The sequence below is a fragment of the Papio anubis genome, chromosome 1 (genome assembly GCF_008728515.1).
Source record: "Papio anubis isolate 15944 chromosome 1, Panubis1.0, whole genome shotgun sequence".
In the NCBI taxonomy this organism is placed as follows: Eukaryota; Metazoa; Chordata; class Mammalia; order Primates; family Cercopithecidae; genus Papio; species Papio anubis.
The window spans coordinates 11054209-11079708 of NC_044976.1; the positions used below are offsets into that span (position 1 = coordinate 11054209).

Here is a 25500-nt window from a genome sequence, read left to right on the forward strand (position 1 = left end):
GTGACCTGCCCTCTCAGGCCTCGGTTTCCTGTTCTATAACATGGCTGCAGTAGGGAAACTGTCTCCGTCTTCTCTGGGTGGTTGGGAAGTCTTGTTGAGACCACACACCTGTCTCAGGTAGGCTCTTCTAGAAGCAGAGCTTGAGGCAGGGATCTTTGTGAAAGTGATTTACTAGGGAGGGCTCCCAGGAGAAGCAGGCAGGACAGGGCAGGGGAGGGGGCCTAGCAGGGACGTGTTCACCGGCTTCAGCCTGACACCACGGAGGTGGCTCTGGACCATGAATTGTACCAGGGTGGGTCCCGCCTTGAGGCTGTGGGGCATTCATTATCAGCCAACACCCACGGCAGCTGGGGGAGAGGTGCCCTGCTGGCAGCAGGGGTCTGAGTGGGGTACAACAGCACCCACCAACTCGAGCAGTGAAAACGCTTAGAACAGTGCCTGGTACCTAGGCGGTGCTTCAGAAATGGCAACGATTGTCATGGTCATCAACCAACATTCGGCTGATGAGTACTGGCTCTGCGGTGGGTCCCATGTGAGAGATTGAGGGTCTAGAGATGACAAGGCTGCCACCTCTGCTGTCTGCATGACATGAGTGTGTGTGTGTACACAGGTGTGGGCATACATACCCACAGTGGGCGGAAGGACAAGCAAGTAACCATTCCAGAACAATGAGATGACTGTTAAGAGGGGTCATATTCCATGTTTAGAGAGAGCCCGGAGGAGGAGGAGGAGCTTGAATTAACCTCCGGCAGTCAGGAAGGGCTTCTCGGAGGAGGCAGCACGCATCTTGAAAGACCAAGGGATGTTTCCAGTGCCGGAGGGAGGGAGAGGTATCCTTGGTGGAGGGCAGCTTTGTGCTGAGAACCCTGGTTCTCTGTGACCAAGGCCACCATCTTCTGGATATCTGTCCCAGGTAGAGTTAGGGGTCACCCAGCACTGGAGAAGGCCTAAAGGCAGCCCTGCCCTCTGGCCAGCAGACTCCGTGCTTCTGCCTGCAGACAGTAGGATACACCAAGGTGGGGAGGCAGGAGAGGTAAAAGAAGGCACGAGCTCCCCTTCCTGTACCCTGCTCCAGGGGGAGGAACCTCCCCATCCATCATCAGTGCCGCCTGGCAGGGGGAGGGCCAAACATTTGCAGGGTGGAGACCTGGGCATCAGGCATGGCAGAACCCAGGGCGGCCCTGTTGATGGCAGTTTTCCCTTCTTCCTTCCAGGTGACATTTACACCCTACGCCCCGGAGCCCGGGGGCACATGCCGGCTCAGAGAATACTATGACCAGACAGCTCAGATGTGCTGCAGCAAGTGTCCGCCGGGTGAGGGCAGCCGCGGGGGCTCGGGGCCCATGCCCTGGGAGAGCGTGTGTGTGCAGGGGCTGGGGCACAGGGGCATGGCCCTTGATTCTTACTGAACTCCTGGTTCTATGCACCGGCCCATGCTCCCTGTTGCTTCTGGGCCTGTGAACATGCTGTTCCTTCTTCCTGCCACACTTCCCAACTCCCTTTCCCTGATTAACTCTGACTTGCCCTTTAGACCTCAGCTGAAGATATCCCCTCTTCCAGGAAGCCTGTCTGCCCCACACTGCCCAGCCGGAGGAGGAGGGGGAGGAGGAGCCTAAATTAGCTCCTGGGGGAGTCAGGGAGGGCTACCTGGAGGAGGCAGCACTCAGCTTGAAAGACAAGTGCTGCCTCCTTTGAGCTCTCACTGGCCCCTGATGTTCCCATGGCAGCTCTTTCCTCGCTGTGTGATTAGAGCCCGATCCCTCTTCTTGTTGCTTCCACTGTGTGCTCCTCCAAGGCAGGGACTGGGGCTTGTTTTCTGCTGAATCCCCAGCACATGGCACAATGCCATGTAGGCACTCAGTGCATATTTGACTGACTCTGTGAATGCTTACCCATTTCACAGATGGTAGACCTGAGGCCCAGCCACAGTTGGTAGAGCCAGGTAGCCTGACTCCCGGTGCCCTCCATCTATTCATTTGTGTCTGTATTCATTCATGTCATGTTTATAAGGTACCTGCTGTGTGTTCTAAGTGCTGCGAATACACAGAGAGCAGGGCAGACAAAATCCTTGCCCTCGTGGAGTCTGCATTTTAATGTGGTGCAGACAGATAAATTAGGAGACGTGTGGTCCTGTCTAAGTGCTGTAGAAAGACAAGGTCAGGTAAGCTGGGGGAGACAGAGCAGGACATCCTGTTCTACACAGGGTGGTCTGGGAAGGTCTCTCTGTGGAGGTGACATTTGGGCAGAGGCCTGCAGGAGGTGAGGGAGCAGATCACGCGCGTGTACAGGGAACAGTGTGCCAGGAGGAAGCAACAGCACGTGCGAAGGCTTGAAGTCGGAGCCTGTTTGGTGAGCTGAAGGAATAGTAGGGTCAGCGTGTGTGGCCCAGGATGAGCGAAGGCGAGTACGGTTGGGGAGGAGGAGGAAGGAGTGAGCAGGGACCATGGTAAGGAGTTTAGATTTTATTCTGTCTGGGAGCCAGTGGAGGGCTTTGAGCCGTTACCTTGAGATGTAGGTGGGCATATGAGTACCTGTCACCATCCCTAGCCATTTTAAGACACCCCAGGGAAAGTGACTCTCTTCTTTCTTTTATTAACTGGAAGGATCTCTTTAAGAAGTTACTAGAGAGGCCTAGGTGTGTGGATCACCTGAGGCTAGGAATTTAAGACCAGCCTGGCCAACATGGTGAAACCCCGTCTCTACTAAAAATACAAAAAATAGCTGGGCATAGTGGCAGGCGCCAGTAATCTCAGCTACTTGAGAAGCTAAGGCATGAGAATTGCTTGAACCTGAGAGGCAGAGGTTGCAGTGAGCCGAGATTGTGCCACTGCACTCTAGCCTGGGCCACAGAGCGAGATTCTGTCTCAAAAAAAGTTACTGAGTCAACCTTTTTTTAAAGGTTTCCATCGGTGTTCCCCGTCCCTGGCATACCTGCTCTCCAGGCCCATGCCCTTGTCCTTGATAGGATACCAGGGACTACATTCTTACTACCTGTTCCCTCTGTCATTCATGCCCCTAGCTGGAGAATGTTAGCCATCTATCAAGAAGGAAGAAACTGGCAGGCTAGTTCTTACTAAAGTGTGATTGACTGATAATAGGTCTCCAGAGGTGGAGGTTCAAGCATCTGGAAAGAGCAGACAGGAATTTATTTTTGAGCAGAAGGGGTTCAGAAATGGCGTGATAGCTGGTACAATACTAGATGGGAGATGACTCTGAGGAATTGGAACTCCACAGAATAGCCTTCCCACCTGGGCTTTAGAACTCTGGACTTTGTGGGAACAGTGGATGAGCCCAGGGTCCTGGCAGAAGCCCCGCCCGGCTGAGACCTCTGGCCCTTGCTTCCTCAGGCCAACATGCAAAAGTCTTCTGTACCAAGACCTCAGACACCGTGTGTGACTCCTGTGAGGCCAGCACATACACCCAGCTCTGGAACTGGGTTCCCGAGTGCTTGAGTTGCGGCTCCCGCTGTAGCTCTGGTGAGTAGGTTCAGAGAAAGGGGGGGCCCTCACACCCCTGCCTCCAACATCCCCCCGCTACGCCAGCCTCGTTGGCTTCCAGCTGTCTGGAGTTACCCCAGGCTGGTTGTTGGAAGTGGCACAGGTGCAACTGTTTACCCTTAGCACTGGCATTTTCCTCCTCTGTCTCACCAAAGCCTCTTCACAGCCCTACGGGGCAGGCGGTGGGAGAACTGTGCCCACGTGAGGGTTGAGGAGGTGGTGTGTGGGAGAGTGGCGCGCATGCTCGTGCTGCGAGGAGCAGGACTGCTGGAAGGAGCGAAACTGCCGGGAGGAGCGGGACTTCAGGGAGGAGCGGGATTGCGAGGGAGGAGCGGGATTGCGGGGGAGGAGCGGGATTGCGGGGGAGGAGCGGGATTGCGGGACTGCGGGGGAGGAGCGGGACTGCGGGGGAGGAGCGGGACTGCAGGACTGCGGGGGAGGAGCGAGACTGCGGGGGAGGAGCGGGATTGCGGGACTGCGGGGGAGGAGCAGGACTGCCGGGGAGGAGCGGGACTGCGGGGGAGGAGCGGGACTGCGGGGAAGGAGTGGGACTGCGGGGAGTAGCGGGACTGCGGGGAGTAGCGGGACTGCAGGTCCTGCTCCGGGACTCTACCCAGTGTTGTGTGTACCCCATGCTGAGGCGGTCCATCAGCCTCCTGGAGATCAGAGCTGTCTGGGAGTGCTGGGCTGGCTGGGAGGGCAGTGTGGGTGTGGCGGAGTCAGGCGTGACCGTGTGCTGCCCTCTCGCTGCTCTAGACCAGGTGGAAACTCAAGCCTGTACTCGGGAACAGAACCGCATCTGCACCTGCAGGCCCGGCTGGTACTGCGCGCTGAGCAAGCAGGAGGGGTGCCGGCTGTGCGCGCAGCTGCGCAAGTGCCGTCCGGGCTTCGGCGTAGCCAGACCAGGTATGGGGTGGGGCTCAGGTCTTTGGGGACGCCCTTGGGCCTCTCCTTTGTAGACATCCCTGCAGTGTCACGGGCATTAACCCATTAAGTAGTCCAGCTGGGAACACCGTTAGTGGTGGCCAGGTGCTTGCTACCCATCCATCTGTCCACCTGTCCACCTTTTATTCTTCCTGCCGGCACTCCTTATTAGGCACGTCTTATGTACTGGAACCAGAGGACCCAGAGATGGATCAGATCGAGCCCTAAGCTAGGAAAGTTATGTGATGGTACAAGAAGATGAACTCACATAACTCTACAGCCCAATCGTGTGCATGTGTGTACAGGCATCTGTGTGTGTATGTGTGTGTTTGAGGGATGGAGGTACAGACAGAGGTTCTTGGGCCCCTCAGACTACTCCTAGGGATCTAGTGCCAAGGCCCAGCTGTCCCACAGAGTGTTTGAGTGGTTGACAAGTTCGGATTGTTCCCTGAAGGGACTGAAACATCTGACGTGGTGTGCAAGCCTTGCGCCCCGGGGACATTCTCCAACACGACTTCATCCACGGATATTTGCAGGCCCCACCAGATGTGAGTAGCTGAGTTCTTTGGTTCTGGAGGAGCAGGGAGGGGCTGTCCCTGGGTGACTGTGGGTCCAGGACACAGAGTAGCTCACCAGCCACCACTGTCCAGATTGTTTTATCTGAGGGTGGGTCCCAGGATAAATAGCATGGTGGGCAGGACCTTGCCCTGGAAGGCAGGACTGGGTGGGTGCACGGGGAGGTGGGGGATGGACAGGAGGGGGTGGTCCTCAGGGCACACATCGTCACTCTCCTATCCTGCCTGCTGGGACCCGTGAATGATCCCAACCACCGCAGCCACTCTGTCCTCTGCTGCCTACTGACCAAGCGTCCTCCTCCTCCAGCTGTAACGTGGTGGCCATCCCTGGGAATGCAAGCATGGATGCAGTCTGCACGTCCACGTCCCCCACCCGGAGCATGGCCCCAGGGGCAGTACACTTACCCCAGCCAGTGTCCACACGATCCCAGCACACGCAGCCAACTCCAGCACCCAGCACCGCTCCTGGCACCTCCTTCCTGTTCCCGGTGGGCCCCAGCCCCCCAGCTGAAGGGAGCACTGGCGACATCGTTCTTCCAGTCGGTAAGTCACAAGAAGGCTCATTCATTCACTCCTTCTGTCTGCCTGTCTTTCTGTCTGTCTTTCTCCCGCTCCCATAGTTTTACTGAGAGCCCACGGTGGGCCGGACCCTGTGCCTGTCCTGGGATACAGGTGGCAGTGGGACTGCTTTCTCCCCACACCTGGTGCTATCAATCAAAAGCCCTAAGTGGGTGGGCCGGATGCAGTGGCTCACGCCTGTAATCCCAGTGCTTCGGGAGGCCAAGGAGGCAGGAGGATTGCTTGAGGCTAAGAGTTCGAGATCAGCCTGGGTAACATAGTGAGACTCCATCTCTATAAACAAATTAAACAATTAGTTGGGTGGGATGGTGCCTGTTGTCCCAGCTACTCAGGAGGCTGAGGCGGGAGGATCACATGAGCCCTGGAATTTGAGGCTGCATTGAGCTATGATCATGCCACTGCACTCCAGCCTGGGCGATGAGTGAGGCCCTATCTCAAAACAAAACAAAATCCCTGGATAGGGGAGAGATGGGGTCAGCAATTCACCTGAATATGCAGATGGTCTCCTTGCTGCTGTTTCTGATGAGCCCATTAGGCTGAGAAGACAGTGGGCTGGGCCAGATCACCTCTGGGGCTTCCATTCTGGGGCTAGAACTGCGTCAGGCCAGGGGTCTCAAACTGGTGGCCCTTAGGCTGAATGAGGCCCACAGACGTGATTGCTTTATAATTGGATTTGAGAACCTCCGGCCTAGACTCGCCCCTCACTTGCAATGACCCGAAGCACCTTGGGTCCCTGGCTTGCCTGGCTGGCCCCTGGTACATTTGAGTTTGTTTTCTGTGGCTGTCTGAGCTTCTCTTTTCTTTCTAGGACTGATTGTGGGCGTGACAGCCTTGGGTCTACTAATAATAGGAGTGGTGAACTGTGTCATCATGACCCAGGTGAAAAGTAAGAGTCTATCCTTCCTTCCTTCATCCACTTGTTCAGGAAGCTTTTGTGGGGTGCCTCCTGTGAGTCCAGCACCGGGCACAGCCTTAGGGGTCAGACAGAACTGGATATGGGGGTCCTTGTTCCGTAGGAGCTTAGGACCTGGGGCGAAGGCACCTCTGCTAACTTAATTACTAAAAGGCAAGAGGTGATCAAGGTTTTCCAAAGGGTAGGAGTTCAGGATTCCTATCCAGGAAGCCTGGGGGATTCAGGCTTCCTGCAGCAGCTGGTCTCTGAGGTGGGTAAGATCTTGATGGGCAGAGTCTATCAGGGAAGGACGCGCATCCTCAGTGGAGGCGTGGATGGCACAGATGGGGGACTGGAGAATGGTTGGGGTGGTGGCAGGTAGAGTTGGGTGGGGCTTCTGTGGACCTTGTCTGGTAGGCAATTGCTCCTTGCAGGCTGGGCCTCTCTGCTGTTTCTATTGGGCCCCACACTGCCCTCCTACTTAGGACAGATGTGCCTGAGGAAGTCACTCTCCCTTACTTGTCCCCTCTCTTCTTTATAGAGAAGCCCTTGTGCCTGCAGAGAGAAGCCAAGGTGGTGAGTGTCTCCACTGCCCTCTCCCCCTCTTCCCTGGGTCTCCTTCCTGGCGGGCTGGGCTGTCACAGAGGAAGCAGTGAATTCTGTGGTCGTCTGTCCAGTGTCAGGAGGTGTGCAGAGCTCTGGGAGGTGGAGGAAAGGCCGGGGAGTCAGGCAACCCTCCATGGGCTAACAGAGGCTGTGAGTGTGAAATGCCCCGGCAGAGAGCAGAGGCCTTCGTGGCGTTCATGGCAGGCACGTGGTCGTGGACCCACAGCGCAACCTTGGGCAGATGTGAAATTTCTCTATGGCCACTTCCTTACTATGAAATGGGGGTTGTGTCTGCTCGATCCAGCTTGCAGGGTGGTGCCATTCGGTCAGCTGACAATGATGTTTCTCAGTGCCTCCATTGTGTTTACAGAGCACTTTCTCAGAGAGCAGTGGTTTTCTTTTTCTTTTTTTTTTTTGAGGCGGAGTCTCGCTCTGTCACTCAGGCAGGAGTGCAGTGGCGAGATCTCCACTCACTGCAAGCTCCGCCTCCTGGGCTCACGCCATTCTCCTGTCTCAGCCTCCCAAGTAGCTGAGACTACAGGCTCCCGCCACCACGCCCAGCTAATTTTTTTGTATTTTTAGTACAGACAGGGTTTCACCATGTTCGCCAGGATGGTCTCGATCTCCTGACCTCGTGATCCACCCACCTCGGCCTCCAAAGTGCTGGGATTACAGGCGTGAGCCACCGCACCCGGCCCTAGAGAGCAGTGGTTTTCAGACTGAATTCTAGGGTAGCCCGGTGTCCCACAGAGGGCCCTTGGGCGTGGGGGAAGTGGTCATCTCTCAGGTTTGAGGTAGAGGTTGTGGGGCTGGGCCCTGGGTCCTCCCAAAGCAACTCACCTTTGATCTGTTTTATAAAGTAGGGCCTGTGAAGGCTTTCTGTTAGAGACAGACCAACAGTGTCATATCATAGTATTTCATTCATTCTCTATCAGGAAGGCGTTTGGCTGCAAGTAACCCAAACCTACAGGTGACTTTAGGAAAAAGGGCTTTATTTTTCTTGCATTGTAAGAAGTCAAAGGGTTGGTGTCTGCTGGAATGGCCTGCACTGTCCCCTTGCATGGTGCCAGCAGGACCCTCTGTCATCTTTAGTGTGTTGACTTTTGTTCTCTTGTTTGTGGCCTCATGTCATAAGATGGTGATTATCACTTCATATGTCACCTCTAAGTTTGAGGTAGGAAGAAGGGGCAGGTGGCCAGGCCAGCTATGGCACGCTTATCAGTAAATCAGAACCTTCCCAGAAGCCCTGGGTAGACTTCTTTCATCTCACTGACCAGACTGTGTCACATGACCACCCATAGCTGCAAGGGAAGCTGGGGAAGAGGGTGCTTTGCTTTTCCAGTCTCTATGGAGGAGGAGGACAAGGGAGGGGGGTCGGAAGTGGGTATGGGGTGAGCCAGAACATGGATCTGTCACAGCCTTGCACCTGGTAGGCAGGGCAGGTTTTTTACCCAATTTAACAGATGAGAAAACAGAGTCCGATGAGTTTTCTGGACCTCAGGGGCAGGTAGAGAAAGAGTTTCTCAACCTCATGGATATTTGAGACAACATCTTACTTAAGGGAGGCCAAGGTGGGAGGATTGCTTGAGTCCAGGAGTTCAAGACCAGCCTGGGAAACACAGTGAGACCCTATCCCTAAACAACATAAAATAAAATAAATATTTTTTTAAAAGATCTTGGCTGGGCATGGTGACTCATGCCTGTAATCCCAGCACTTTGGGAGGCCAAGGTGGATGGATCACTTGAGGTCAGGAGTTTAAGACCAGTCTGGCCACCATGGTAAAACCCCATCTCTACTAAAAACACAAAAATCAGTCGGGCGTGGTGGTGTGTGCCTGTAGTCTCAGCTACTTGGGAGGCTGAGGCAGGAGAGTCCCTTAAACCTGGGAGGCGAAGGTTGCAATGAGCTGAGATCATGCCATTGCCCTCAAGCCTAGGCAATAGAGCAAGACTCTATCTCAAAAAAAAAAATTAAATTAAAATAAATAAAATATCTTATTTTTTTTTTTTTTTTTTTTTTGAGGCGAGGTCTCGCTCTGTCGCCCAGGCTGGATTGCAGTGGCAGATCACCGGCTCACTGCAGAAGCTCCGCCTCCGGGTTCCGCGCCATTCTCCTGCCTCAGCCTCCGGGTAGCTGGGACTGGCGCCCGCTCCTACGCCATGTATCTTTTTAGTAGAGGCGAGGGTTCATCATCGACCAGCCGGGATGGTCTCGTCGCTGACCTCGTGATCCGCCCGTCTCGGCCTCCCAAAGTGCTGGGATTACAGGCTTGAGCCACCGCGCCCGGCCTAAAATATCTTATTTGTGGGGGCTGTCCCGTGCTACTCAGCAGCATCTTTGGCCTTTATTTACTTACATGCCAGCCACATTCCCACTCCGGTGGTGACAACTGAAAGTTCTCCAGACATTGCCAAGTGTCCCCGGGGGGGCAAAATCACCCCCAGTGGAGAACTACTGCTCGAGGGAACAGCTTAGCCCTGCGGCGCCCAATGCCTGAAGTTTATACCAGGTGTTCGGAATCAGATAGACTGATTTCATCCCCTGATTTTGGTGACAAGAAAAGAGATACAGGGAGGAAAACTGAGTTACTCAAGGTCGCACTGCAATGTGTCGTCTCTGGACTCCCATCTCAGTGCTCTTTGCCCTGCCCTACAGTATTTCAGTGGGGAGGAAACTTTCTCATTCCCCGGCAAGTGAGTTTCACTGCTCCCTTTCTCCAGCTTCAATTCAGTGACACTGACGGTTGCCACCTGGTGGCATGTGTAGAGCAGGAGCAGGTGTCTCCCCCAAGCTCTTCCATAGCAGCCCAACTGTCGCCTTCCCTTTCCTCACCAAGCGTTTCCCAATCCTCTGTGCCCTGAAGATGTCCTGGGTGTGGCCCAGCAGCCTCTGCTTCCCTTTTCCTTTTCTTTTCTTTTCGTTTCGTTTCTCTTCTCTTCTCTCTTTTCTTTTCTTTCTTTCCTTTTCTTTCTTTCTTTCTTTTTTTTTTTCAGCTATGTCGCCCAGGCTGGAGTGCAGTGGCACCCTCTTGGCTCACTGCAGCCTCTGCCTCCTGGGTTCCGGTGGTCATCCCACCTCAGCCTCCTGAGTAGCTGGGACTATGGGTGTGCGCCACCACGCCTGGCTAATTTTTATATTTTTAGTAGAGACAGGGTTTTGCCATGTTAACCAGGCTGGTCTTGAACTCCTGAAATCAAGTGATCTGTGCACTTCGGTCTCCCAAAGTGCTGGGCTGATAGGTGTGAGCCACTGCGCTCCGCCCCTTTCCTTTCACTGTTGCTTTCAGTGTTCACTGAATGTGAGTGACTCAAGTATTTGTTGAGTACCCCGGTGGTGTGTCTAGCAGGGAAAAAAAACCCCAAACCCTGATTTGTGGTGTTTGCTAATTTCTGTGGTATAAACACTCCCACTGTAGCCAATTTCAAACTCCCAAGACCTTCCTGAATATGGAGTTGGGAAGAAATCTGCACAGGCCTGAGCTTGTCCCAGCACAGCCCTGGCTGAGCCCTGCCAGGCTCTTTGTGACTGAGTCCCCACACATCCCTGTGGGGCAGGGAGCATCATCAGCCCCATTTTACAGAGGAGGAAACTGAGACTCAGGGAGGTTCCATTTCTCCTGTAGGATTAGATCATTAGGTGAGTGGCATAGCCCAGGTTTCAATCAGGTTTATGGCCGTGTCCCACGCTACTCCTCAACCAGCAGCTACTCCTGCTAAGAGGCCAGTGGAGAGTCCTCTTGAGCTGGGCTGCTGGGCTTAGAGTGTAGACTCAGCACCCACCTGCTCCTCCTACCACAGAAAGAACGCCCAGGGCATGGGAGACATTGTCGTCCCTTTGTTTAGAAAACACCAACTTGTGGCCGGGCGCGGTGGCTCACGCCTGTAATCCCAGCACTTTGGGAGGCCGAGGCGGGCAGATCACGAGGTCGGGAGATTGAGACCATCCTGGCTGACACAGTGAAACCCCATCTCTACTAAAAATACAAAAAGTTAGCCAGACATGGTGGCAGGCGCCTGTAGTCCCAGCTACTCGGGAGGCTGAGGCAGGAGAAGGGCGTGAACCTGGGAGGTGGAGCTTGCAGTGAGCCGAGATCGCGCCACTGCACTCCAGCCTGAACAACAGAGCGAGACTCCATCTCAAAAACAAAACAAAACAAAGCAAAACAAAACACCAACATGTGAGCTTACCCACAATCACCCCCACGGACACACACTCATGCACGGGCCCGCATCTGATAACAGGCACGAACATTTATCAGGTGTTGAATGGATGCCAGGCACTGTGCCCAGCGTTCTTTATTCTCACAGCCATGCTGCCACACGCAGGCAGTATGATTCTTGCCCCCCATTATATGGCCCAGGAATCGTGGGCCCAGAGAAGTGAGTAACTTTCCCAGTGTGGCATAGCTAATGAGAGCAGCCTGGAACACGAACCTAGGAGTGTCTTTCCTCGCCGCCCCAGCACACACACTTACTACCTCACTCACAGATATGCACACATGTCCCCAACATAGACACACGTGTGCACGCTTCACACCCTCATGCCTGTAGATACAGGTGTGTGAGCCTTGTGAACACACAAACAGACGGACCCAGCAGGAACCTGGAGGACTTGGCCTGTGGCTCTGCTGGGTCTGTGCTTCTGCCCAGCGGGGCTGGGCCAGGAGGGGCTGGGAGCTGAGGGTGCTGGCTGACTGGCTGGCTGGTTGGGATCCTGTGTGTGTGTGTGTGTGTGTGTGTGTGTGTGTTTGAGACAGATTCTCGCTCTGTCGCCCAGACTGGAGTGCAGTGGCGTAATCGTGGCTCACTGCAAGCTCCGCCTCCCGTGTTCACGCCATTCTCCTGCCTCAGCCTCCCTAGTAGCTGGGACTACAGGCATCCACCACCTCGCCCGGCTAATTTTTTGTATTTTTAGTAGAGATGGGGTTTCACCGTGGTAGCCAGGATGGTCTCGATCTCCTGACCTCGTGATTTGCCTGCCTCAGCCTTCCAGAGTGCTGGGATTACAGGCGTGAGCCACCGCGCCCGGCCCCGGGATCCTGTGTTTTGAATGAGGCTTCTCAGTACTCGGCCCTATTGGGGTCCCAGCCCAAGGAACAGGACTCAGCCTGCTTCTACACCACCTGGGGCTGCTTGAACTTTGCGACTTGTGGCTTGGGAGGAGGGAGGTGGCCGTGACCTTTGGGGGTTTTTGTTCTGCGTGGCTGTAGCCGCCAGCAGAGGGGGTGGGGCACAGGCCAGAAAAACCCCTTCTGTGGGGTTTTGTGAGGAGTGACACTCGATTGCTTCTCCTCCCCTTCCAGGCTCAGAGCAGGGCTGGGGGGTGGTCGTGGGCAGTGACCAGCGTCAGACCACCTGGGCGGAGGTTCAGCATGAACTTGCAATGCCCTCCGTTTCTCCAAAACTGGGGGACCCAGCCCAGGGAGGGTACGGGGGTTCCTGGGAAAGCTGGTCTGGGCTTGTCCTGCTCCTGCCACGGGCCAGCTGTGTGATGCTGAGCACAGGACGCACTCTCTCTGGGCCTCCGTGGCCTCTTGGGGACGGCTTGCACAGGATCCCTCCAGTCCTGAGTGAGAGGCTGTGGGCTGGCCTCGGGGAATTGAGGGTGCAGGTGGCACTCAGGTGTCCGAGAAGCCATGGGAGCCGGGGGCTGCAGTGACTGGACAGCGAGGTACTCGCAGCTATTCTCAGACCACATCTGGAATTGTAGCTCCCTCTGGAGGGAGGCAGGAGGTCTCAGCCTCTCCTGGGGGGGCTGTGGCACCTGCGCTGCTCGCTCCACCCCTGCTCTCACCTCCCGCTGCAGTGCTGGTGAGCTCCATCAGCCCTTCACGCATCTCTACCCTCCTTCTGCCTGGGACCCTTGTTTTCATCCTAGGCAGGCCAGGGGGCCAGGGCAGCTGTTAGGAACGTGGCCCCTGCCATCTCCTTTTTTTTTCTGCGATCAGCAATCGCCCAGAACTCCAAGGCAGGGACGTGAGTGCTGGCCAGTCAGTGGGAACAGACAGCAGCCTGGGAGACGAATTTCCTGCCTTACTCCAGTGTGGGTTTCTGGAAATGGGGACCTTGCCTTGAGCCTCCAGAGCTGAAACCCCAGACACCCAGGGAAGGCACTATGGGATTTAGCCCAGCCGTAGTATGTCCTAACCGTGACCTTGGGCAGGTAACTCAACCTCTCTGTGCTTCAGTTTCCACAAAGCAAGGATAACACTGGGCTGTTGGAAGAATCAATATAGATAGTGCCGGGAGGGACTTAGGTAGAGTGCATGGCATTGGGTGGTACTCAAATGTCAGCTAATATTATTATTATTATTATTCTATGGAAAGAAGACACCAGGGCAAGTTGCAGAGCAGCCTGTGGGCGGACTCTGGAACAAGAGGCCGAGGCAGTGCAGCAGAGGGTCTCAGATGTGAGTGCTCTCTGCCCCGGAGTGCTCGACTGAGCACGAGGGTCTGCACTTTTTCTCTGTAAAGGGCCAGATGTAGGAATTTCAGGCTTTGTGGACTGTATGGTTTCAGTGACAGCTACTCAAACCTGCCTCTGTGACAGGAAAGCAGCTACCTGCATAGACAGCACACACCCAACTGAGAGTGGTGTATTCTGATCTAATTGTGCTACTGGATACCCAAACTTGAACTTCTTGAACTTCCCATCATTCCATGTGTCGCAAATTACTCTCTTTTTGTGAGATGGAGTTTCATTCTTGTTGCCCAGCCTGGAGTGCAATGGCTCGATCTTGCCTTACCACAACCTTTGCCTCCCAGGTTCAAGCGATTCTCCTGCCTCAGCCTCCTGAGTAGCTGGGATTACAGGCATGTGCCACCATGCTAGCTAATTTTGTATTTTTAGTAGAGATGGGGTTTCGCCATGTTGGTCAGGCTGGTCTCCAACTCCCAACCTCAGGTGATCTGCCTGCCTCGGCCTCCCAAAGTGCTGGGATTACAGGCGTGAGCCACCACGCCTGGCCACAAATTATTCTTAAACATGTTTTTTCAACCATTTAAAACATGAAAACCACTGGGGTGTGGTGGTGCACGCCTGTTATCCCAGCACTTGGGGAGGCCAAGGTAGGAGGTTGGCTTGAGCCCAGGAGTATAAGACCAGCCTGGGCAACATAGCACAACCCTGTCTCTACAAACAATCAACAACAAAAAAATTAGCCAGGGGAAGTGGCACGTGCCTGTGGTCTCAGCTACTCAGGAGGTTGAGGCCGGAGGATCACTTAAGCCTGGAAAATTGAGGGCTATAGTTAGCTATGATTGTGCCACTGCACTCCTGCCTGAGCAACAGGGTAAGACCCGGTCTCAAAAAAATAAAAGTGAAAACTGTTCTTAGCGGCAGGCTGGACTGGGTCCCTGGGCAGTCATTTGCCTACTTCTGATTTAACAATCTCTTGTATGGAGTTTACTGTGTAATAGGCATTGTTTTAAGCACTTTACAAATATTCAGCCATCTAATCCTCACAACAACCTTATGAGGTAGGTTATTATTCTCCCTTTATAGATTAAACAAACAAACAAAAAAGAGGCACACAGAGGTTAAGTAACTTGTCCAAGGTCACACAGCAAGTGAGTGGTAGAGTCATGATTTGCACTGCGTGGTCTGGGTTTAGTCCACACTCTTGGTTGCTAGGCTGGGCCACGTCTCCCTGTGCAGATGGGGTGAATTCCTTCTATTCTCTTATGCAAAATAAGGATGAAAATCCTGCCCCACCTCTAAGACTATTTGGTGAACAGGGCCAGGTGGTCTCCGCCCTCATAGGACACTCGCTCTAATAGAGCAGCTGGGTGCAAATAACAGAAACACAGAAACCACGGAGAATCACACCTCCCAAAAAGTGCCGTGTGTGCAAAGAACGTGCAAGGGTGGGCAGAAGCGTCATGTAAACTGAGAAGTGCTGATGGCAAGAGGTGCGGATGGCAGTGGGAAGGAGGAGGGGAAGAAGGGGCTGGCTGGTGGGCTGACTGCTCTCCCTTGCCACCTCCCGCCCATCCAGCCTCACTTGCCTGCCGATAAGGCCCGGGGTGCACAGGGCCCCGAGCAACAGCACCTGCTGACCACAGTGCCGAGCTCCAGCAGCAGCTCCCTGGAGAGCTCGGCCAGCGCGTTGGACAGAAGGGCACCCACTCGGAACCAGCCGCAGGCACCAGGCGCGGAGAAGGCCAGCGGGGCTGGGGAGGCCCGGGCCAGCACCGGGAGCTCAGGTAAGAGGTGGGAGCACACCTGGCTTCATCCCGAGCCTCCCTGGTCTTTCTCACCTGGTTTCTGTCTTAGCCATCTCCTCCTGAGCCTCCCCGCAGAGTGGGACGAGGCCTGAGCCACAGGAAACCCTTTGGTTTGCTGAACCCAAGTTCCCTCCCGACTTTGCCCGTGCTGGGCCTATCACCTGAACATCCGTCCTTCTGTGGGACAACCCCAGCTTGTCCAAGTCCCCAGTATCTGGGAGAGGAGTTTTCCCGAAACCCCATCCCCACCACCACCCCCAGCTGGACCAGCTGCTCTTTCGGGCTCACCACGCCCTGGCCTCCCTTTGACAGGACTGTCAGGCTGCGTGTACACTGTCTTTTCCTCCTGTCTCCCTCACCAGTCTGTGGGACACCTGGTGAGCCTGGATCACCTCGTTCATCCCTGTATCCGCAGGCCCAACATGGCCCAGCTACTAATAACTAATCACGACAATCGCTTCTACTTACGGAAGGCTACAGTACAGCAGGCGCTATACTGGGCACTTTACATGCATCAAATTGACCTGCACGTCAACGCTGAGAGACAGTTATTGTTGTTATCCCATTTTACAGATGAGGAAACTGAGCCCCAGAGAGGTTAAACAGCTTCTTCAAAGGCTCACGGCTAGTAAACAGAAGAGCCAGACTCACCACTAGGCTGTCAGGCTCCAGAGCCCTGGGGTTGGCAGAGGAATGGGCTCCACTCACTGCAGCTTGTTGCTGGGTCTCTTTGGGTCTGAGATGCTGGGACTGTGGGGCTCGTGTCCCATTAATGCAGGCTGCATTTTGCCCTGGACCTGGTCTATGACAGATGTCACTCCTGGTTGGCGTCTCTAGGGCCCACACTGGAGGGGCCCCTGTACGGGGTCTGCTGGCCTGTGCCTCTCTCCCTCTTACCTGGCAGCTCCAGCCAGTGAGAATTCAGGGAATGACCATGAACTTGGGTCAGTCTCAGATCCCTGCCCGGCCACTCTGGTGACATAAGAATTTGGGCGGGATGCTTAACTCTGCCAAGCCTTGGTTTTTTCACCTAGAGATGAGCTATGGCGCCTCCTTGCCAGGGCTGGTGAGAGATGAGTGACATTGTGCTCAGCTGGGCACCAGACCAGGATCAGGCTGCCTCTGGGCCGCCCCCAGGTGGGACTGATGGCTACAGTCCCCACCACACAGCCTCACTCACCCCCGGCTCTCCCCAGCTTGCTGCGCCCCTGCCTCTTGCCTGCGCTCATGCCACCCCTGCCTGCAACACCTGTTCCTACCTGTCCCCAGCTGCCCACAGGAGCTGACTTGCCCATTTCTGTTTGCCCCATCATAGCCCCCAGCGTCCTCGGTGGGACGTCCCGTCAGTGCCCCTCACTCCAGCCTGAGAACTCCCTGTGGGAGGACCTGGGTCAGTGCCCAAAAGAGAGCAGGGGCCCTAAACATTGTTGAATGAGTGTGCTCTGATGATAAACTCTGAGTCTTGCCCAGTTCTTGGATTCGTCTTTCTTATTTTATTTTATTTTTTTTTTGAGGTGGAGTCTCGCTCTGTCGCCCAGGCTGGAGTACAGTGGCGCAGTCTCGGCTCACTGCAAGCTCCGCCTCCCGGGTTCACGCCATTCTCCTGCCTCAGCCTCCCAAGTAGCTGGGACTACAGGCGCCTGCCACCATACCCGGCTAATTTTTTGTGTTTTTAGTAGAGATGGGGTTTCACCGTATTAGCCAGGATGGTCTCGATCTCCTGACCTCATGATCCACCCGCCTCCGCCTCTGCCTCCCAAAGTGCTGGGATTACGGGCGTGAGCCACCGCGCCAGGCCTCTGATTTTTTTTTTTTTTTTAAATGGAGTCTCGCTCTGTCACCCAGGCTGGAGTTAAGTGGCGCAGTCTTGGCTTACTTCTCTGCTCACTGCAGCCTCCGCCTCCCAGGTTCAAGTGATCCTCCCACCTCAGCCTCCTGAGTAGCTGGGATTACAGGCATGTGCCATCACGCCTGGCTGGTACATGCTTTTAGTAGAGATGGGATTTCACCATGTTGGCCAGACTGGTCTTGAAATCCTGACCTGAGGTGATCCATCTGCCTCGGCCTCCCAAAGAGCTGGGATTACAGGCGTGAACCAACACACTCGACCCCTCTTTCGGATTTCTTTGCTACACCTGGTGTGGCTCCCTCCTTGGCCCAGAGTGGAGCGCTGACCATGTCTGCCCTCCCTTCTCACCTCTGCCCCTTCTGCTCTGTGCTCCTTCTCCCGAGTCCCCCAACCCATTTCCCTGGCCTCTGCCCTCTACATCTCTCCCTCCCACCCCTAACACCTCCCTCCACTGTGGGAACCTGTAAACCCCAGGGTTGTGCCCCTTCGTGGTCCCCCATCCACCCCCGCAATGTCTCATGCTCGATGTGCAAAGGCCATGGTGACTTTGGGTGACATTTGGGTGCTGTGGAGGCTCAGGGTGGAAATTTCCTTCCGGCCCTGTGATTTCAGCCCTCCTCCCCCACCATCTGCTCGGAGGCTGTTTTGAGCACAGCAGGTTGCCAGCTCCATCCGCCTCCCGGCTGCCCTAGTAGTTGGAGTTAGGGGGAACCAGGCTGTGGTGAGGGCACTCAGCAGGCCTCTGCAGCAACAGTAGCAGCAATGTTCATTTTCTGAGGGGGCTGCTGTATGCCAGTCTCCTCACATTCATCTCAGCAAACCCACCATCCTGTGTCTCCCCAGCCAGTTAGAAAACTCAGCCGCCCGCAGAGGCTGGGCAGGAAGGTGAGGCAAACCTTGGGCTTGCCTTGTCCGAATCTCCTGCATCTGGCTCCCAAGGGAAGCCATAAATCCAGATTTTTAAATGTAAATGCCTGAATTTTAAATGTTGGTAATCAAATTCACTTAAAAACATCACCACTACCACCACCACCAACAAAAAACCCCGTAGACTTGTCCCTGTTACAGGCACTAGGAACACAGCAGGGAACGATCAAAAAGTTCCTGGTCTGGCCAGGCAAGGTGGCTCATGCCTGTAATCTCAGTACTTCAGGAAGCCAAGGCAGGAGGATCACTTGAGCCCAGGAGTTCAAGACTAGCCTGGGCAACATAGCAAGACCCCTGTCTCTATTAAAAAAAAAAAAAAAAAAAGTCCCTACCCTCCAGGGCTGAGAGTCTGGTTGGGGACCCCAGGAGCTGGGGGCCCTGGAGATCACAGAAATGGGGAGGGACCCAGAGAGTGGTGGATAGAATGGGAAGTAAATGTCTCTAGAGAGGGAGGCCAGGGGCCGGGGGGCGCTTCGTGGAGGACGTGGCCTTTGAGCTAAGACCTGAGCACTAGAGAAGGGCTCTCTAGGCTGAGGGAGCAGACTGTGCAAAAGCCCAGGGGACCTGAAGGGCTCAAGGGGCTGTAGCAGGGGGGAGTGTGGCTGGAAGGAGCCCCATCAAGGTCTTGGAGCCGCAGGAGAGGGGGCGGGAAAAGGCAGGTTCCGGATCAGACAGGGCCTGGTAGGCTGTGGTGAGGACTGTGGGTTTTTGAGCCCCCAAGGAGGTGATCTGCCAAGTTCAAGGGCCAGCTCTGGCTGCTGATGGGAATCAGATTTCAGGGGGGTGGGGTCGAAGCCTGTTCACAGCCATCCAGATGGGAGCGGGTGGAGGCTTCCATAGCTCACTGCACCATGCAGCAGCAGGGCCGGTGACCCTTGCAGAAGTCATCTTTTGTTTTTGTTTTTGAGATGGAGTTTTTGCTCTTTCGCCCAGGCTGGAGTGAAGTAGCGTGATTTTGGCTCATGCAACCTCCACACCCTGGGTTCAAGTGATTCTCCTGCCTCAGCCTCCCGACTAGCTGGGATTATAGGCACTGGCCACCATACCCGGCTAATTTTTTTTTTTTTTGTATTTTGAGTAGAGACGGGGTTTCACCATGTTGGCCAGGCTGGTCTCAAACTCCTGACCTCAGGTGATCCACCTGCCTCGGCCTCCCAAAGTGCTGGGATTACAGGCGTGAGCCACCGTGCCTGGCCCAGATGTCATCTTTTGAAGGGAGACAAGGCAGGAATGACGGATGGGTGTGTGATATGGGAGAAAGACGGGTCCGAGGCTCTGGGCCCAAGCAGCTGGGTGGATGGCAGCGATGAGAACTGTGATGAGGAGGAGCAGGTTGGATGGGAGATGGGAGTAGAATCAAGAGTTAAGTTTGAGGCCGAGCACGGTGGCTCACACCTGTAATCCCAGCACTTTGGGAGGCCAAGGCAGGCAGATTCCTTGAGGTCAGGTGTTCGAGACCAACCCAGGCAACCTGGCAAAACCCCGTCCCTACAAAAAAATTAGCAGGGTGCGGTGGCCTGTAGTCCCAACTATTCAGGAGGCTGAGATGGGAGGATCACTTGAGGCCTGGAGGCAGAGGTCACAGTGAGTTGAGAGAGTGACACCACACTCTTTTGAGACCCTGTCTCAAAAAAAAAAAAAAAAAAAGAAGAGACAGGGTCTCACTATGTTGCCCAGTCTGGTCTTGAACTCCTGGGCTCAAGCGATCCTACAAACTTGGCCTCCCAAGTAGACATCTGTTTTATATCATTGGCTCCTCCCATCTCTGGGGTGATTGGGGCTGGGTAGGTGGTGATGCTACTCTTATTCAGCAGAAAATGAGGCACATGCAGGTTAAGTAACTTGCTCAAGGTCACACAGCAGAGCTGGGCTAGAATCTCGGTCTCTTGGCTCCTGGCCCAGTGCTCTTTCCCATGTGTCTGAATCTGCATCTTGGGCAGGGGTCTCAGGGCCCCACTCCCGGACCCCTGGACTGATCCCCACCCCATCTTGTGCTTAGCAGATTCTTCCCCTGGTGGCCATGGGACCCAGGTCAATGTCACCTGCATCGTGAATGTCTGTAGCAGCTCTGACCACAGCTCACAGTGCTCCTCTCAAGCCAGCTCCACGATGGGGGACACAGATGCCAGCCCCTCGGGTTCCCCGAAGGACGAGCAGGTCCCCTTCTCCAAGGAGGAATGCGCCTTTCAGTCACAGCTGGAGACGCCAGAGACCCTGCTGGGGAGCACTGAAGAGAAGCCCCTGCCCCTTGGCGTGCCCGATGCTGGGATGAAGCCCAGTTAACCATGCTGGCATGGGCTGTGTCGTAGCCAAGGCGGGCTGAGCCCTGGCAGTATGACCCTGCGAAGGGGCCCTGGTCCTTCCAGGTCCCCACCGCTAGGACTCTATGGCTCTTTCTGGGCCAAGTTCCTTTAGTGCCCTCCACAGCTGCAGCCTCCCTCTGACTTGCAGACCGAGAGCAGAGGCAGTGAGTTGTGGAAAGCCTGTGCTGCCACGGTGTGTCCCTCTCGGAAGGCTAGCTGGGCACGGACGTTCGGGGCATGCCGGGGCAAGTCCCTGACTCACTGTGGCCTGCCCCGCCCAGCTGGGCCTGCGAGCTTTGGCTTCTGGAGCCCTCAGGTTTTTTGTTTGTTTGTTTATGTCTCCCCTGGGCTCTGACCCAGCTCTGGCTTCCAGAAAATCCCAGCATCCTTCTCTGCAGAGGAGCTTTCAGGAGGGATGCTGCCTGAGTCACCCATGAAGACAGGACAGTGCTTCAGCCTGAGGCTGAGACTGCGGGACAGTCCCAGGGCTCTGTGCAGGGAGGAGGTGGCAGCCCTGTAGGCTGTAGGGGTCCTTCAGGTTAGCTCAGGAGGCTTGGAAAGCATCACCTCAGGCCAGGTACAGTGGCTCACACCTATGATCCCAGCACTTTGGGAGGCCGAGGTGGGTGGATCACCTGAGGTTAGGAGTTCAAGACCAGCCTGGCCAACATGATAAAACCCCATCTCTACTAAAAATACAGAAATTAGCCGGGCGTGGTGGCAGGCACCTATAGTCCCAGCTACTCAGAAGGCTGAGGCAGGAAAATCGTTTGAACCCTGGAGGCGGAGGTTACAGGGAGCTGAGATCATGTCACCGTACTCCAGCCTGGGCGACAGAGCGAGTCTGTCTCAAAAAAAAAAAAAAAAAAAAAAAGCACCACCTCCAAATGCTAACTTGTCCTTTTGTACCATGGTGTGAAAGTCAGATGCCCAGAGGGCCCAGGCAGGCCACCGTATTCAGTGCTGTGGCCTGGGCAAGATAATGCACTTCTAACTGGAAATCCGCCAATTTTCTAAAACGGTAAGTACCACGCCGGCCAACAAGCCAATGACAAACAAAGCCAAGCTCTGCCAGCCACATCCAACCCCCCACCTCCCATCTGCACCCTCCACCTTCACTCCGGTGTGCCTGCAGCCCCGCCCCTCCTTTCTTGCTGCCTGGTGTGGTGTCCTAGGCCACACCGTCTCCTTTCAGGGAATTTCAGGAGCTAGAGATGACTGAGTCCTCGTAGCCATCTCTCTCCTCCTACCTCAGCCTACACCCTCCTCCTCCCTCCTGAGGGGTGGGTTCTTCTTCCCCACTCCCCACCCTCAATTCCCTGGCCCCAAGCGGGCTGCCTCGCCACTTTGGTACATGGCCAGTGTGATCCCAAGTGCCAGTCTTGTGTCTGTGTCTGTGTTGCGTGTTGTGGGTGTGTGTAACCAAGGTCGGCAAGTTGAATGGCCTGCCTTGAAGCCGCTGAAGCTGGGATTCCTCCCCGTTAGAGTCCGCCTTCCCCCTCCCCTCCCCAAAACATGCCCAAGGCCCTGCAGAGGGGGAACCCGTGTAGCCTTGCCCGGATTCTGGGAGTAAGCAGGTTGAGGGGCTCCTGGAAAGGCTGACTCAGTCTCAGGTGCATGGGGATAAAGGAGAAGGCATGAACTTATCTGGAAGAGTGGGGGCAGGGTGATAAATTGTTGATAAATTCCACTGGACTTGAGCTTGGCAGCTGAACTATTGGAGGGTGGGAGAGTCCAGCCATTACCATGGAGACAAGAAGGGTTTTCCACCTTGGAATCAAGATGTCAGACTGGCTGGCTGCAGTGACGTACACCTGTAATCCCAGCTAATCCGGAGGCTGAGGGGAGGATCACTGGAGCCCAGAAGTTTGAGGCTGCAGTGAGCTATGATCGCGCCACTACACTCCGGCTTGGGCAACAGAGTGAGACCCTGTCTCTTAAAAAAGAAAGTCAGACTGCCGAGGCTGGCCAGGTTTCTGCCCACATTGGACCCACATGAGGACATGATGGAGTGCACCTGCCCCCTGGTGGACAGTCCTGGGAGAACCTCGGGCTTCCTTGGCATCACTGGGCAGAGCCGGGAAGCGATGAATCTGGAGACTGGAGCCTCAGTTCCCTTGCGTGTGTTGATCCTGAGACAATGAGAGTTTGTACTGTATGCTGGACAGCATTCCCGCTTATCAATAAACCTGTTTGTTTTACATGTCGACCCCTGGCTCTACCTGGGGTCTGGGCTTGGGTTTGTCTGTGGTCCTGCTCGTCTGCCACCCCTGTGTAAGGGGAGATGGCGTCATGGTCCCTGGGGTCTGGCCAGACCCTGTTGTGACTGGACCACAGAGGGTCCCCTGTTACAGCTGCCCCCTCAAGCCTGTGAACAATAAGAGAACCTCCTGCTCAGGACCACACAGCTGGCTGGGTTCCAAGTGTGTCCTGGTCTCATGCCCTCGTCCCCCGGGTCTCCTGGGCCTCCTCTCAGGACTGGGGTGGGGTCTCTGCAGATCCCTAGCAGCCTAGGCAGCCAGGCTCTGCCCTCCTGGGGACCCCACTCGGGGAGAGTGGGTACCCCTGGGATGCTCAGACCAGTACAGGGCTTTGGGGGCACAGAGACCATCCCTGGGTCCAGGTAGGAGGTCAGAACAGGGTTCTAGAGATGACCTCTGACCTCCTCCTGAGGGATGAGCAGCAGTTTTCTAGAACAAAGGATTGCAGGGAACTGTCAGGCCAAAGGAGTTCTGAGTTTAAAGGCCTTAGCCTGGCCAACATGGTGAAACCCCACCTCTACTAAAAATACAAAAAATTAGCCGGGCATGATGGTATGCGCCTATAATCCTAGCTAGTCAGGAGGCTGAGGCATGAGAATCACTTGAATTGAGGAGCCAGAGGTTGCAGTGAGCTGAGATCGGGCCACTGCACTCCGGCCTGGGTGACAGAGTGAGAGTCCGTCTCCAAATAAATAAATAAAATTAATTAATTAAAATAAAGCCTTGGAGGGGAGAGAGACCTTGGCCTGTGTATTGGTTCCACTGATCCCCTGGGTCACCATCGTCACTCCAGCTCCTGTGACTCCCTCAGTGGGACCATTTTCGTTCTTGGTGATTGCAGGATCTGTGATTGATGGAACGCCCTGCCTCCTGGCTCCTCGCCCTCTTCTCCTCCGTAGTCCTGTCCTCCAGCCTGTCTCAGTCACTCAACCCTTGACCAGGGCTCCCCACACTTATTCCATAAAGAGCCAGGGAGCAAATGTAATTTTTTGAGACAAGGTCTCACTCTGTCACCCAAGCTGAAATATGATCGTGGCTCACTGCAGCCCTGACTTCCTGTCTCAGCCTCTTGAGTAGCTGGGACTACAGGCATGGACCACCATGCCCAGCTAAATTATTTATTTATTTTTATTTTTTTGGCGGGGAGGGGTTTCCCTGTGTTGCCCAGGCTTGTCTCGAACTCCAGGGCTCAAGTGATCCACCGGCCTTGGCCTCCTAAAGTGCTGGGATTGCAGGCATGAGCCGTTGTGCCTGAGCAGAATAAATATTTTATACTTGGCAGGTCTTACAGTTTCTGCAACAACCACTCAACTGTGCTGTTGTAGTGTGAAAACAGCTGTGCACAGGACGTAAAAGAATGGGCAGGAGGCGGATGTGGCCTTCGGGATGTAGCCAGGCCAATGCCTTAGACCCTGGTATTATTGATAACTGCACCCTAATGTCAATTTCAAGCATCCCACTTTCCCCCACCCCTACTTCCTCCTGTCTTTCTCCCTCACTGGCACCTGCAGCTGTTGGTTACATTTTCTCCCTTGTGCGCACCTACAACACTTTCTCCTGGTTTGTTGTTCTCTCTCTGGTTGAACCCAGCACTCTGTTTGTACCACACCTGCACCTCTGCACCTGGATGGGGCACGATGATGGCATTCCACCATGCTGGCTGGTCGCATTTTCATTTCATGATCATTAGACGTGGCCAGGTACGGTGGCTTACGCCTGTAATCTCAGCACTTTAGGAGGCTGAGGTGGGTGGATTGCTTGAGCTCAGGAGTTCAAGACTGGCCTGGGCAACATGGTGAAACCTCATCTCCATGAAAAATATACAGAAACTAGCTGGGTGTGGTGGCATGCACCTGGAGTCCCAACTACCCATGAGGCTTAAGTGGGAGGATTGCTTGAGCCCAGGAGGCGGAGGTTGCTGTGAGCTGAGATCTCGCCACTGCACTCCAGCCTGGAGGACGGAAAAAAAAGAATAAATTTTATGGGGGTCCTTGGTGCCACCCAGCAGTGACAACAGGTCCCCTACCCGATATATTAGTTCCTATTGCTGCTATAACAAACCACACAAACTCAGTGACTTAAAACAATACAACTGCATTCTCCTACAGCTCTAGGAGTCAGAAGTATAAAAGCAAGGTGTCGCCAGGCCTGCTAGGCTCAAATGGGGAATTTGTTTTTGGAGGCTTTAGGGGAGAATCTGGTTCCTTGCCTTCAGCTTCTAGTGGCACCTGCATTCCTTGGCTTATGGCCCCTTTGTCCATCTTCAGAGATAGTGATGGAGTCTCTTCAGTAGTCAGATCTCCCTCTGCCTCCCAATTATAGGGACACCTGTAATCACAACGGACCACCCAGATAATCCAGGACACTCTCCTTGTCTCAGCATTTTGGCCAGGTTGCAGGAATTCAGACATCAATGTCTTTGCAGGGGCAAAGACAACCATTGGTTATCCAGCCTACCAGCTCCCATTCATTCAGTCTCCCACTCTTTCTATTTATCTTTTAATTTTATTTATTTATTTATTTATTTTGAGATGGAGTCTTGCTCTGTCACCCAGGCTGGAGTGCAGTGGTGCGATCTCGGCTCACCGCAAGCTCTGCCTCCTGGGTTCAAGCAATTCTCCTGCCTCAGCCTCCCAAGCAGCTGGGATTATAGGCGCATGCCACCATGCCTAGCTAATTTTTGTATTTTTAGTAGAGAAGGGGTTTCGCCTTGTTGGCCAAGCTGGTCTCGAACTCCTGACAGGTGATGCACCCACCTCGGCCTCCCAAAGTGCTGGGATTACAGGCCTGAGTCACTGCACCCAGCCTATTTTATCTTTTAAATAAAAGGATTAATTGAGGTTTTTGTTTGAGACTGAGTA

At 54.7% G+C, this 25500-nt stretch overlaps 1 protein-coding gene and 1 long non-coding RNA gene across 5 annotated transcripts in view; one reads left to right on the top strand and one right to left on the bottom strand.

The window, feature by feature from the left end:
* TNFRSF1B (TNF receptor superfamily member 1B) overlaps positions 1 to 25500 on the top strand; it is a 46600-nt gene that overhangs the window by 20237 nt on the left and 863 nt on the right. For 2 of the 4 annotated variants that reach the window (XM_009195383.2, XM_031664489.1), the window contains exons 2-10: positions 1215 to 1314; positions 3348 to 3476; positions 4254 to 4403; positions 4876 to 4969; positions 5304 to 5539; positions 6384 to 6461; positions 7009 to 7043; positions 15071 to 15278; positions 20075 to 22581. In XM_009195383.2, coding sequence (XP_009193647.1) covers positions 1215 to 1314; positions 3348 to 3476; positions 4254 to 4403; positions 4876 to 4969; positions 5304 to 5539; positions 6384 to 6461; positions 7009 to 7043; positions 15071 to 15278; positions 20075 to 20358 — 1314 coding nt within the window. In that variant the 3' untranslated portion in view covers positions 20359 to 22581. Of the gene's footprint in view, positions 1 to 1214; positions 1315 to 3347; positions 3477 to 4253; positions 4404 to 4875; positions 4970 to 5303; positions 5540 to 6383; positions 6462 to 7008; positions 7044 to 15070; positions 15279 to 20074; positions 22582 to 25500 lie in introns of those variants that run through there. The other 2 variants (XM_003891130.3, XM_017957266.3) reach the window with 2 other exon arrangements.
* Positions 7659 to 24186, bottom strand: LOC116274185. Its single transcript, XR_004182778.1, has 3 exons — positions 24074 to 24186; positions 9297 to 9362; positions 7659 to 7704 (listed from the first exon to the last, which is right to left on the bottom strand). It is a non-coding gene; the product is annotated as an uncharacterized LOC116274185 (long non-coding RNA).